Below are 13,307 nucleotides of genomic sequence, written 5' to 3'. Positions count from 1 at the left end.
TCATAAAATTTGACAATTATCCTGACTTCATTAAAAATGCATAACAGGCTTCACCCACAATCACAGATTAATCAGAGGTATGTCTCACAGGTAAGATGTCAACCGGACCAAGAAATTACAGGAAAAATAGGTGTGATTTATTTCTTTTACATTAATGACACACGTGACAATTTCTGATTGAATGATTTTATGTGATCGGAGAAATCTAAGCAAATGCTTGCTAACCTTGAACTGCAAACCAGGAGATTCAAAATGTTTAACTGAATATTATCCTGAGTAAAGCTAGCAATCAGCTTTGTATGGTTAAAAAAAAAAAAAAAACAGCTGTTGGGGAGAGTACAGTACCTTTACACAGATTTTAATTGAATTCTGCTCTTAGCTCTATTAGCTTCGTTTCAATTTTGACAAAATTCTATCCTGACAAATGAGACAGGGAACAATAATCTTATGTAGTTGTGCTGGGATTGAGTCCTTGCAGATTCCGTGAAGGCCTGTGTGGATAACACTAGTTATTTCATTTTTGTTCAGGACAAATTCAATAGATCTAAAAGAGTCTGTGCTGCAATGCAATGCACAAGAATTCCACTGTTCACTTGAAAGCAATAAACTTACTGAATGTACCGTGCATTCTTCTGACATAGTGAAAAGATTTTTTGTGCAGGGGAGAGGAATCTGGAGGGGGTGGTTCAGTTCATTTCATGCATTAATGAGCTCATAAGATGAGAATTTTGGAGAAACTGCTGGAAGGTAGATAAAAATATGTGTTGCAATTGCTAAAATTATTCAAAATACAGTAAACTATTACAGATGTTTTGATTCTTGAGATTAAAACTGAAGTAGATATCACTGTGAAATTAGAGCTCGGCTACTTTAAAAAAGGCAGAAGAAGCGACAAAGCAATTAAGAAAAACTCTTTACCACATTCAACTCTGTTTAAACAAACATTATGTCTTACAGTAAGTATCAGTCTACAGTAAAGTACACAAATGGTGACGGTACCCTCATTTTGTCACCTGGATACTTTTATAAGAGTTTTCCTTGTAGCAAAAAATAAAAAGCCTCGCTTCGCGAATCACTTGAATCACAGCTGCAGTGGAAATAAGTCAATGTCTTTTCATCTCTGCTTGCCCATTTATCCCTAGGAATAAGAAAACGACCTCCAAATGGAAAAAAGAAAAGAATGTAAAAGTGTTTCTGAATAGCTATTTCATTTAAACCATGGTTATAACTTTAGGGCTGCAATTGCTTGACTGCCCACTTAAAAACCAACAAAGTCTGAATAACCAATATAATCATATTATCTTGACTATTGGGACATATAATTGCATTACAACTTACCCTCTGAGCATAAGCACTGATACATGTCAATGCCATCCACGCAAATGCCACCATTCTGACATGGGTTTGACTGGCACTCATTAAGATTTACTTCACAAAATGACCCTCCAAACCCTGCAGCATATGTAGAAAGAAAGAAAAAAAAAAAGCGTTATTTGAATCCTTTTTGGCTGGTTTTATTTCTCAGTCAATTAGGATCAGCATGACTTTGTTTTCACAAACAAAAGCTGGTTTTCAAAGCTCGTATTGATTCAAAGAACTTGCTGGGCACATGCAGACTCAGCTCACTGGATCATTTAATCATGTTTAATAAGAGGCAGTCATTGCCCTTCTGATTTATTACATTAAACAAGCCAAATCCAGTGATTTTTAAGATCAAAGTCAATCAATACACAAAGAGAACCGCATAAAACAAATAACATGCATCAGCGCACACATGTAAGCACACTCACGCGGGCCATTACAAAGAGGAAACATGCCAGTGTTTTAAGCACATTATTTCTGGTGCTACACAAGCTGTGTGTGGGTTAATGTCCCACTTATCTGCCACAGAGTAGTTGTTTGAGTGTACACAATGTTTCACACACAGTTATCCAAATGTAACGGTCTGAAGATGACCTTCACAATTAGAAATTTAGCAAAGATTAAAAGGACAAGGAATTTGTCTTACTGCAGGAAAAGAAGTTTATAAGTTTGCACAATAAAAGTCACGGGGTTAAAACGAAGAGAAACAGAAGAAAACAAACCCAGCTGCTGTGTTCTACAATCCTGAGTTAAATAACTTCATTCACTAAACTCTCTTAATGTAATGCCAGTGCAAGATGAAACATTTCCCAATCGACTTTCATATTTTATTCATATAGAAATTACACATTTGCATGCAAAATCGACCAATCTGAGTTCATTCTCAGATCACAGATGGGCGTGCTTTAGTGTATGTACTAAATATTAGGTCAAAAAGTTGGCAGCGTGGGATAGTGAGTATAGTGAGGGGCATGAGTAACATGTTTTACAACACCTTAGGCTCAAAAGCATTAGATAATATGGATGCCAAGACTGTCGACAAGAAATATCTAAACAAAACAGCATCTCACAGCTTGCCCTTGAGAAGTGTTTTAGGGAGAGCAGCTAGCTGCAGGTTGCTTGCATTTACATAAGAAATCACTCACGATCCTTCACTGTGACATCTGCCGAGCATAAATGCAACGGGGGTAATGAAGTTACGGTTATTGATTAGGTTACATGGACTTTTATGTAACAACCATTCATTTGCAGAGATAGAGGTGCTGCTGAGGACTAGTGTTGGCTGAATTATGACTGGTATGGCTAGCAAATGTTTATTATTCCAAGTACCCTAACTGCATCCAGAAAAAAAACCCTGCATGATTCCCCTTGTGTGTACTTACACAGCACCAAACTCACACACGCTACTGACTTGTAAGTCTCTGAAGCCTGGATAACCCTGGCAAGCTTCAGAGTATCTTAGAGATCAAGCCCCTTCCACTTACTCTTGTCTTATCCCTGTCACTTCTGGCAGCGACATGCTGTGATAACAGTGACATCCACATGGAAGGGAATCCAAGAGATTTGACTGACACACAAACAAAATTAAGTTTTTTGTTTTTTTTTAAGAAACCGTGACATTATCCTTTGAAAATCAGCATTTTTTTATCAGACAGTTTGGAACTTAAAAAACATAATGCATCAGCGTAGGTGCAAATTTTAATATGATCTAAAAGAAGAAATTTTTCTGCAGTAAAGTAAGGCATGAAGTGATGATCTTTCTAATGAAATAATAATGATTTGCAGATAACTGACATTTGTGAAGCTTAATTTACCAGCGAGTCAGTGGAGGCAATTTCATTTTTATGTAATTTTTTTCACTGTAAATATGTGGACAAATAAGCAGGCAAAACACAGATTTGTGTGCTTACTTTTAACCTGTTAAAAGACTTGCTCACCTCTTTCACATGTGCAAGAGAAATTCTGTCCATCCTTGGTCTTGGTGCATTTTAATGTACGTTCACTGCACATTCCAAACGAGCAAAGGTCAATATCCAAAGAGCAATCTTTCCCCTTGAACCCTGAAACAATGCAAAAGCAAAAATCAGCAAAACCTTGAGGAATCAAGGCACAAGCATTGAATACATAAACACACAAAATGCAACACACCTTTATGGCTGTATGTTTTATTAGATAAAGACAGCTTTTATTCAGCAGATTAATGGACGTATTGATTTTTCTCCTTGCAATCTACCTGCTATGCACTATGCTAATTGAGTGAATCATTGACAGGGACCTACCGCACTGGACTGATCTATATCACATTATCTACCCCTACACACGCACATCTGCATGTCACTGATAGATACCTCTGTCAATGTCTAGTGCTGCAAATAAAGAACAGACAGATTTGGAGACTGGTATGCATTAAACATTTCCAAAAATAGATAAATATGAATGGGAAGAGTCTTAAAATAGATCACCTTTTAATATGGGCAAAACTAATATGGAGTAATACTGAAAAAATATGATAGTGCTAGTCTAGTTATATTTCCATTGCAAATATCTGTGTGAAGTTGCCGTCAGTTCTCTTGGATTGTGTAATGCATTTAGCTAGAAGTGGACTTCACTTTCTTTAGACTGTAACCTGAATCCAGACCAGCTTACTTTCCACCAGCACATCTGATGACCTTCCAACTACCCTTTTTCCCCATTAAATTATGTATTACCTTGGCTAGTTAATGGACAGCTATTGCCTCCAACAGAGTGTTTCAGAAGTGTTTAATAACCAATTGTGCATGCAGTTCACTCTGAGGTTAATGTTGCATGAAGGAATGTCACATTTACAGTGTCACCATCTCCAAGTGGGACTCCCTATCCTATCTGACACCTACTAGTGGCTCAGTCCTCAGATGAATGAAAAAAAAATTATAAAAAATTTCTTCTGGTTTCAAAATTCATACCCACAAGATATTCTAATGAAACACGCATTTACATTGAGTAGGTTTTGGGTTTAGCCTTCATTAATGATCTGCTTGTTAGGTAACATGGTACAGTACAAACTATACTCTCTGGCCACATTGTTAGGTATAACTGTTCAGAGCTATTTAATTAGCCAATCAATTACAAGGTAAGAATTCAATGCATTTAGGAACGTAGACATGGTCAAGAAGATCTGCTGAACGTCAAACCGAACATCGGAATCGAGAATAAAGGTGTATTAAATGACTTTGAACATGGCAAGGTTGTTGGAGCCAGATGGGCAGAGCAGTTCAGAAACTGCTGATCTACTGGGATTTTATACACAGCCAGGTCTAAAGTTTACAGAGAATGGTCCAAAAAAGAGCGGCAGTTCTCTTGGTGAAAGTGCCTTGTTCATGTCAGAGGACAGAGGTGAATGGTCAGGCTGCTAGGACAGGCAAAGTCACCCAAAGAACCATGCATCAGAACCAAGGTATGCAGAAGATCCTCACTGAGCACACAATCCACTGGGTGCCACTCCTGTGAGCTGATAACGGGAAACTGAGGCTACAATTCATACAGGCTCACCAAAACTGCACAACAGAAAATTAGAAAAAAGATTGCCGTGTCTGATAAGTGTCAGTTTCTGTTCAGACATTCAAATGGTAGGGTGTAAGCATAGATCCATTTTTGGCTTGTAGGCAGTGGTGTGTGGAATATTTTCTTGGCACAGATTTAGCCCCTTAATACCAACTGATGATCTTTTAAACCACATCCATCCCTTTATGGTCACATTGTTTCCATCTTCCAATGGCTATTTGAAGCAGGATATCATGTCATGTCACAAAGCTCAAATCATCTCAAACTGCTTTCTTGAATGAGTTTGTTGTACTTAAATGTCAGGTACTAGCAAGCTGCATCCAACAAAGTGGTCACTGAGCGCATACACAATTCAATTCAGGTAATCTGCCATAACACCATTTAGCCTTTAGTTCATGTTAAATGTTAATAATGCAACTAGCTGCATTTGTATGAATCAGTTTAGGTCTTGCACATTTACACCTTGGTTTATTTTACAACATTCTCAATTCCTTAAAATTTGGTGCATTTTCTTTTAAAATTGGAACAGCGAGACGTCAGTGCTGTATTGCAATATTATTTTGGTATTTCTTCTTAACTAAAATATTATATCTTCAGAATGTGGGAAGTTGCTGAGTTAAACAAGTACCATCTTCACAGAACTTGGGAATCCCCCAGGAAATACAGCTGCGATCAACAAATGAGCACAACTGCCAATCAGTGTGTGTGTTTACCCATCTAGATGCAGCTTAAACTTTTTTTTCTGTCTCTAAAAAAAACCACATTTATAAGACTGGCCAGTCTTGATTGAATAATCTTTACAACTCTTCTAATCTAATTCTGTTTCATATACATTTGAAAAAAAAAAAAAATACTGTCACCCAATTCAAGCTAAACTGGAAAACACATATATGATGGACTGTAGCTCCAAACAAGACAAGGTGGCAGGAATGGACTTGAACACAAACAGGAGATCTTGTCTGATTCTCTTTGTGTGCTTTTTGTAGTAGGAAGCATGTATGTTTGACAGATTATCTAATTAAATTTCTCACGGGATAAAGTGATCAAAAGCACCTGTCTGTAAATCTGTCAGTGAAATTATAACCGTAATGGAACCATTACTCACACACTGGTGTTCTGTTTTTGACAAAATCTAATTTGAGAAAAAGGCAGAAAATAATAAGATCAGATTATTTACAGTGATGCATTTTTTAATATCCATAAGGCCATAAAATACACGTATAACAGGCGCTGTTTCAAGTTACTTTTAATTCAACTACATGTGTTTATTTATTTGTTTATTCAGCGCCTTGAGGCAACTGTGGTTGGGATTTGGTGCTTAAAAAAAATGAACCAAAATGACTTGAATTGCATATTGTATACAACTTTTCTACTATTTTATATATTAAGAAAAAAAAAATGGGCAAAATGACCTACTGCTCGACACCAAAGTGTTTTTTCTTGTCCGGTCAGCACCTATGTTTTGTGGGATTTATTTTCAAATATTTATCTGTAAATCCTGTTTTGTGGATTGCGGTTGTTTGCAGTTCAATGTGACATTGGACGTGTTATGCCAAGCGGCCTGGCTGTGGCATTCTGATGCGCAATCAAGTAATGAATCAGTATTTTATTACCACTGCTCTCGAAGGACTACAGCACCTCCCTCTCTCATGGACTGATTTTGGACCCTTCTTATAACATTTGTTATAAATATGCTAAATGTGGAAAACCTGATTAAAGAACAAGCTCACACCTACAGTAAGCAGAAGCTGAATTACTGTATATGTGGACAAATCAGTGTTTTACAAAACAGGAAAGGCCGTATCTTTTTTCTGGGTTTACTGGCAATCAGTTTCAACCGTGGTTATAAAAAGTAAATTTTAAAATGCTAAGTTATTTTTTGTAACCCCAATCTGCAATACGAATTTATAGTTGCCTCAGGTAGAACCTTTTTCTTGCATTGAAACTTTCTGAAGAACAAAGATCTCTGGTAACTTTGTGCATTTTAAACAAAAAAGTGAGAAGCAAACAAAGAAGTTGGATGTAACTGCAAGTAATCAACTTTTCAGCTATTCCCATGGTAAACGATAGAGAAAATTAATAGCATGATATTTTTATAAACATACTTAGTTATACACAGGTAGACGGTACTTACCAGTTGGACAGTGACAAATGAAGTCATTTATCAGATCCATACATGAACCTCCGTTTAGACAAGGCTGCGACCAGCAATCATTTACATTTTCAGAGCAGATCCTTCCTGCAGGGGTTTATTCAATATTACAGGACAAAACAAAACACTTTAAATATGTCTCTACCACAGATGTGACTGTCAGCCTGCCAGTTTAACAATTATTCCAGTGAAGTCCAACACGTGACTCATATTTGCAACCAGAACAACAATCAGAACATATGCAGTACAAATTTCTGCTTATTGTCCTCGAATCACATAAATAAACCAGCACCTGGTTTTATTTCATGAGGCAGCTGATTACTTCTGATTCTAGCGGCTCAAAATGTGATTGAATGATTATGTGTTCAGCATGTTGCTGCTTGCGTGCATGCATAAATGCCGTAGCCCTGGTTTTAGTATCCTCAGGGCAAGAGTTAGGAACGGAATTGATTAAAGATTTTTACTGACAAATTTAAAGCTGCGCCAGGTCTGGCCTCTGGCAATATTTCAGCCCTCTTAGTTCTCGGTGAGCCAGAGAGCTCAGAGAACTAACAGCCAGACATCCTCGGGCACTGCTCGTCTATCTGCACGGCTGTCTATACCAAAGGTAATTGTACTTTCACCATCATGACCCCATACACTGGTAGGCACTCCCTTAATCATGTACTGTAAGGTACTCAGATAATTAAAGCATCTGCTGACTGTACCTGCACATACATTCTCTACTAGATATTGTATACCCAGTTCAATAGTAAATCAGCCACCCCCATTAGCTTAGCTAACTGATTTTACTTTAATTCACCGCTGTTTACACATTCACATCACTTGTAAATCAGGTTGGTACTGAATAAGTAATAGGTGAAGTAGTTTTAAAATTTTTTGTTTTTGTTTATCTCTTTATGCAAATAATTCAGGGACCACAGTGACGTATACTCTGAGAGCTGTTAGAGTGTTCAGATTATAAAACCACTGATGCGATATTCTTAATCTCTTGTATTGCTCTTTAGATACAGGTGATCCAACCGAATGTCAAACTAGCAAATGATGCAGTGAACGACGGTCAAGTTAAGGTTGATGTTTTCACACAGGAGTTTAGCTGCTCCTCTCTATTGACCTACCACAGCAGCTGCACCATCACTTGCAAAGCCAATAAGCCATGCACGTAGCATTTCTTCAGAGGCCCCTTAACAGCAAGGGTTTCTAACAGCAGTATATGAGACAGCAGCCCCAGTGCACAAGTGCAATTCAACAACTTGAAATGAGAAGCTGCAAATCTCTCCTTTGTAGGGAATTCTGATGTAGGTGATCAGGCGTGTGTTTGACACTCTGTAGGAATGTTTCTAGGATTTTTCCTCACACTCCGAATCTTTTTCATTTTTGTTATTTAGCTAACAGTTATTTTCACTCTGCAGTGCTTAGTGATATAATGAAAAGTTGGAATGGAACCGGATACACGTGGGAAAAAAGTAATTCGGTGAAGGCAGCAAGATGTAGACCATATATAGATAAAGTCATGTGGGGGGAAAAAGATTAAGAAAACTCAAAGAAGTCCTGTGAAAAAGTAGGTACATCATTTGAGGACACTTTATTAGGCAACTTTATTAAAGCTGAAGTTTTGGCTGTTTGCTGGTCTTGTTAACACAAAGCTGCATGAATGGCTGATTCTTTGATTAAGTGATTCTTTGCTTTCTGCCATAGATTTGCTGCTGTGCTTGGGATCACTGCCCTGTTGTTTGGGTCGAGCCAATTTCTGTCAAGCTTTGGGTCTCGGACAGATGGCCTCACATTTGACTCTAGAACACTCTGGAATACAGAGGAGTTCATTATCAACTCAATGACTGGAAAGTTCCCAAGTCCCTTGGCTACAAAACAAATCCAATTCATGACCCTTCCACCACCGTGCTGACACTTGGTAAGAGATGTTAGTGCTGATATGTGTTTGGTTATCAGCACAAATCTCCGCTTTGGACTTAAAATGTATTGCCATGTTCTCTTTGGAGAGAGGAGGCATTCTCCTGTAAAACCTTACAAACAAGCCATAATCACTCAGTCTTTTTCTCATTGTACTGCCGTTAACTTCAATATTATAAATGCAAATTAAGACCTGCAGAATCTGAGATGTAGCTCTTGCAGTTTCTCTAAGCATTGCATAATCTTACCTTAGGGTGAATTTGTTTAGACACCCACACTCCTGGGAAGATTGTGACACCTGAACGGTGCAGAAAAGCAAAAGCCAAACCTTCTATTATTATAGAGGTGTTCACAATTACTAATGATCAGTCAGTAAAACACACTTCCTCATCCCCCCCTTGCTGTTACTTACCATCTTAATTTACATGGATGCAGTAAGGGGGCACTTAGTTTTTCACAGGACTGCAAAGAGTCATGTAAAAAATTTCTCTTTAACATGACTGCCTATAAAATTTTAATTTTATTGCTTTACTCATTAAAAATTATGATAAAATTGCTAATTATATGTTCCATAATTAGCACACTAAAAACTGCTCCAGAACCTCATATTCCTGTCACTGGTACTATTAATGATTGTAAACAGCACTGCATTCACATCAGATGGTCTCATACCCTCAAATCCTGGGGGACAGTGGCACCGATAATCACTGATTAGGTCCACACAGGTGGCACCATTTAAACAAGGGAGGCTGTGGCACTCATTTATTTCCACTTCGCAAAGCGGTCCTTCGAATCCAAGCATGCAACGGCAGGTGAAGTTATACTGCTGGTCCAGACAAAAACCATGTTCAGAGCAGCGGTGGTCAACACAGTAATCAATGTCCTCTTCACAGTAGATGCCTGTGTATCCTCTAGGACAAAGGCAGCTAGCAACAGATCAAAGAGAATCTCTTAATACTGTATAGAGTTAGAAGAATTCTTTCAAGCCTGAAGGAAAAGAGCAGTAAATGTAACAGCTTTTACAATCATTGACATTCTGGTGGCAGAACAGCCCCAAGACCATCAGGATTTGAACACTAACCTGTAACCATCAATCTCATCCATACAAGTGCCTCCATTTTGACACCCATGTTCAATACAGTCGTTGACATTTACGCGGCAGTCCTGCCCAGACCATCCAGGGGTACAGATGCATCGATAAGCACTGCTGTTATTTAACACACAGCGTCCCCCAAAGGCACAAGGCTGTTGATTGGAAATAGATGTTTTTAGATACACACGTCATGAAACCAGATATGCTGTTTCATGTGTAAAACGGAAACTCTTTTATTTTGTATGATATTTTAAATGGGGCTGAGCTTATTCAGATTAAAGAAATATAACCATCTTTTTTCCCCGAATCATTTCTTGCCCCTGGATCCCTGAAAATGAGCTTCATTAAAATCGCACGACAAAGTCATGAATACTGATTCATGCTTTATACTGGGGTCACTCGGGATTCCATGTAGCAGCTACATGTCATACAAGACAAGATCAATGGTCACTGAAGGCTAAACCTCCCGAGAGGAAATAAAAAGTACACCTGCCAGCATGTGGATGCCACCGGGGAAAAACAAGGGGGCAGGGGAAAAGCTTGCTTGTGGAAAGGTCTATAATACAGGCATCATGGCACTTCTGTACAAGGGCCAACACAAGCATTGCTACACAGTGAGCGATCATCTCCATCTGTCAGCTGAAGCACTTTCTCTGTTTACACATACATAATATACACATACAAACATATACATCCAAGTCAGGTGGCCTTTTCAGTTCTGTAAATGTGCAAACATTGTTCATGCCAAACACAATCCAAAAATCCTGCCAAAGACAATTCCAGCGTTGCTTTCCTCCAACATAATTTCTTATGTACTATATATGGAAACAGCATTTACAAAAAATCTAAGATTTACTACACTGTTAACTAACTGTTAACATTATGCTTTCTATTGTTTTTATTTTCCGCACAGCGAAAACTTTCATTTGATTTCTCGATTAAGAATTTAATAAAACTTTCTTTCCGTTAAAGCTGATTGATATTGCGCAGCCGCAACATCCGATGATTGCTATGTTTAGGGATTTTCACTTGGTGCCAATCTTCTATTCTTAAAAGAAAACCATTATGAAAGAATATTCACCATTTCAGAAAAAACACTGACTCTCTGAAACCCACACCTTCTGAAGTTTTAGTTTGTCGAGATATGTCGCAGTTATATCCAAAACTTTGTCTAGCATAAAAAAATAAAACAAATCCACAAAATGATATTACTGAGAACTGAGCTTATTTATATTTGCAGACAGTAGACGAGGACAAAAAAAAAAGCACGTCAAGATTTTTTTTTTTTTTTTTTTACACACCTGAAGGTGCTGAGGACAGGGTACACAGCAGGTATACTCAAGCCCATAAGGGAGATCCAAACACTCAGTATTTGGTGGGCATGTGTTGTTGGACAGGGCACAAGCATCTATGTCAACTTCACAACTCTTTCCTTGAAAACCTGCAAGAAAAGATGTAATACATGCAATCTGACTCGAGCGATGCTGGACCACAAGAAACGGAAGCCCTGAAATCAGTGCCACTAGTATCTAATATAAGTCATGGAATTAAGGCTGCTCCTCTATATATTTAAGAAACAAGGGCAAAACTGACCCAATTGTGGGTCAGTGGGAGGATTGGCCCCATTTTGAAGCACAGTCGATGATGCTCAGTGTCCTCCACCCCCCTATCTGCCTTCTGAATTTTTAATTTAAACCTGAACAGGCAAACCCTAGTAATGCGCTTTCATTTCCTCCTCTTTCTTGCTCCGTTGAAAGAAATGTATATCTGTATACCGTACTTTGTGGCTGATAAAAAAAGGTTTACTGTATCAGAGCAGACCTTTTTCCTACAAGAAACAAGGAATAATATCTGATGTTTGCTGTGCAAGAGGGTACACTTAGCATACCCTTTAAGTATATTTGAAGCGAGTGAATACTGCATTACTTTGACCCTACACATGTGCTGTTCTATTATGTTTAAACAACATAATATAGTCAAAAGCAGGATGTGCTTTAAAAAAAAGGTCACAGTTACAGAGGTTTATAATTTCAGCCATGCACCAAGATTTTTCTTAGTACTCTGGTCCAGCAGTCTGTGGGCTATTTTTTCACATGGCAGAACTCCCTTCACCATAAGAAGATGCAGCAGATGAGGCATATGAGCGGAAGAAGCTTAGGTTTACTGAGATAACAGATGAGATTTAGCAGCAACGCTGGAAAGCCAGGGTATGCCCTGTGGAATTTTGTTACCATGGATCTGCGGCCACATCTAGTACCAGTTTACTCAGGGAGTTAGGGATTCATGATCAGGGATTATGGCAGGCTGCAGAGGCAGTTTCAGAGGCTGCGGAAAAGAACAACTAATGGGAACGGCGGAAAAGAAAAGACAACAGCTTGTGTGCAAAGTATGGATATCTCATATTAAAAATAGGAGATAGAGGAAAATATGTGTGTTACGTAAGCTGTCCAACATCACTATAGCGGCTCTGTAATCATCTTACATGTTTAAGAGCTTTTTGGATTAGGCCTACATTGTGCAATATTGACATAGTGTTGATATCAACAGTAAAAGGGGAATTACGGCTATCAGAGGCAGATATTTTAAATATGTTTGTCCCTAAATATTCAGCCTGGCCGGTGTAGAGGGGTACAGTCCTGCTCAGCCCACAGAGCAGGTGTAACGGGGGTGGGACACGGTAACTGTTGAGCCCTATAGGGTGTCATGGGTGCAGTTCAACTTGACATCTGTGATGGGAGGTTCCCACTCAGTCCAAACAATGACATAACCATCAGCCCTCCCCTCTCTGCTCAGACACTACAGTAATCCCCCCAAAAGGACAGTCATGTCTAAAGCTAAAGAAAAATACAACTCAAAGTAGTGCTCACAGGATTTTTTTCTGCTTTTTTTTTTAAATTGCTGGTCAGAGAATGAAATTGAGGATTCTCATTAAGACTACCAGTGTGGTGGATAGTAGGATGAGCCTCACTGTGCTGTGTTCTCCCATATTTAAGAAATTCATATTTGTTAACATAGTTTCATTATGCTTTAAAGGTTTGATGCAAGGGTCAGTAATTGTATCTTTTATAGTAACAGTAGAAGCAATAATTTAATTGACAAAATTCTAATAATAATGATCTGATGACTACAGTACACTCACCGGCCACCTCATTAGTTACACCTTGCTGTACTGGGCTGGACTTCTTTTTGCCTTCAAAACTGCCTTAATCCTTTGTGGCATAGTTTTACAAGGCGCTGGAAACCATTCCT

The 13,307-nt window shown here is 38.4% G+C and overlaps 1 protein-coding gene across 7 annotated transcripts in view; it reads right to left on the bottom strand.

The window, feature by feature from the left end:
* The window catches only part of eys (eyes shut homolog), a 166,353-nt gene that overhangs the window by 122,158 nt on the left and 30,888 nt on the right, over positions 1-13,307 (bottom strand). For 6 of the 7 annotated variants that reach the window (XM_040001369.1, XM_040001372.1, XM_040001370.1 and 3 more), the window contains 6 exons: positions 11,360-11,499; positions 10,047-10,210; positions 9,638-9,891; positions 7,037-7,141; positions 3,300-3,422; positions 1,339-1,452 (listed from right to left, as the gene is read on the bottom strand). In XM_040001369.1, coding sequence (XP_039857303.1) covers positions 1,339-1,452; positions 3,300-3,422; positions 7,037-7,141; positions 9,638-9,891; positions 10,047-10,210; positions 11,360-11,499 — 900 coding nt within the window. The remainder of the gene's footprint in view (positions 1-1,338; positions 1,453-3,299; positions 3,423-7,036; positions 7,142-9,637; positions 9,892-10,046; positions 10,211-11,359; positions 11,500-13,307) is intronic. The other variant, XM_040001375.1, reaches the window with a different exon arrangement.

Source organism: Simochromis diagramma, unplaced genomic scaffold, assembly GCF_900408965.1.
Source record: "Simochromis diagramma unplaced genomic scaffold, fSimDia1.1 OVJJ01000421.1, whole genome shotgun sequence".
NCBI classification, from domain to species: Eukaryota; Metazoa; Chordata; class Actinopteri; order Cichliformes; family Cichlidae; genus Simochromis; species Simochromis diagramma.
Note: the sequence above shows the minus strand (reverse complement) of the source record. Positions and strands in the feature narration are given on the sequence as shown.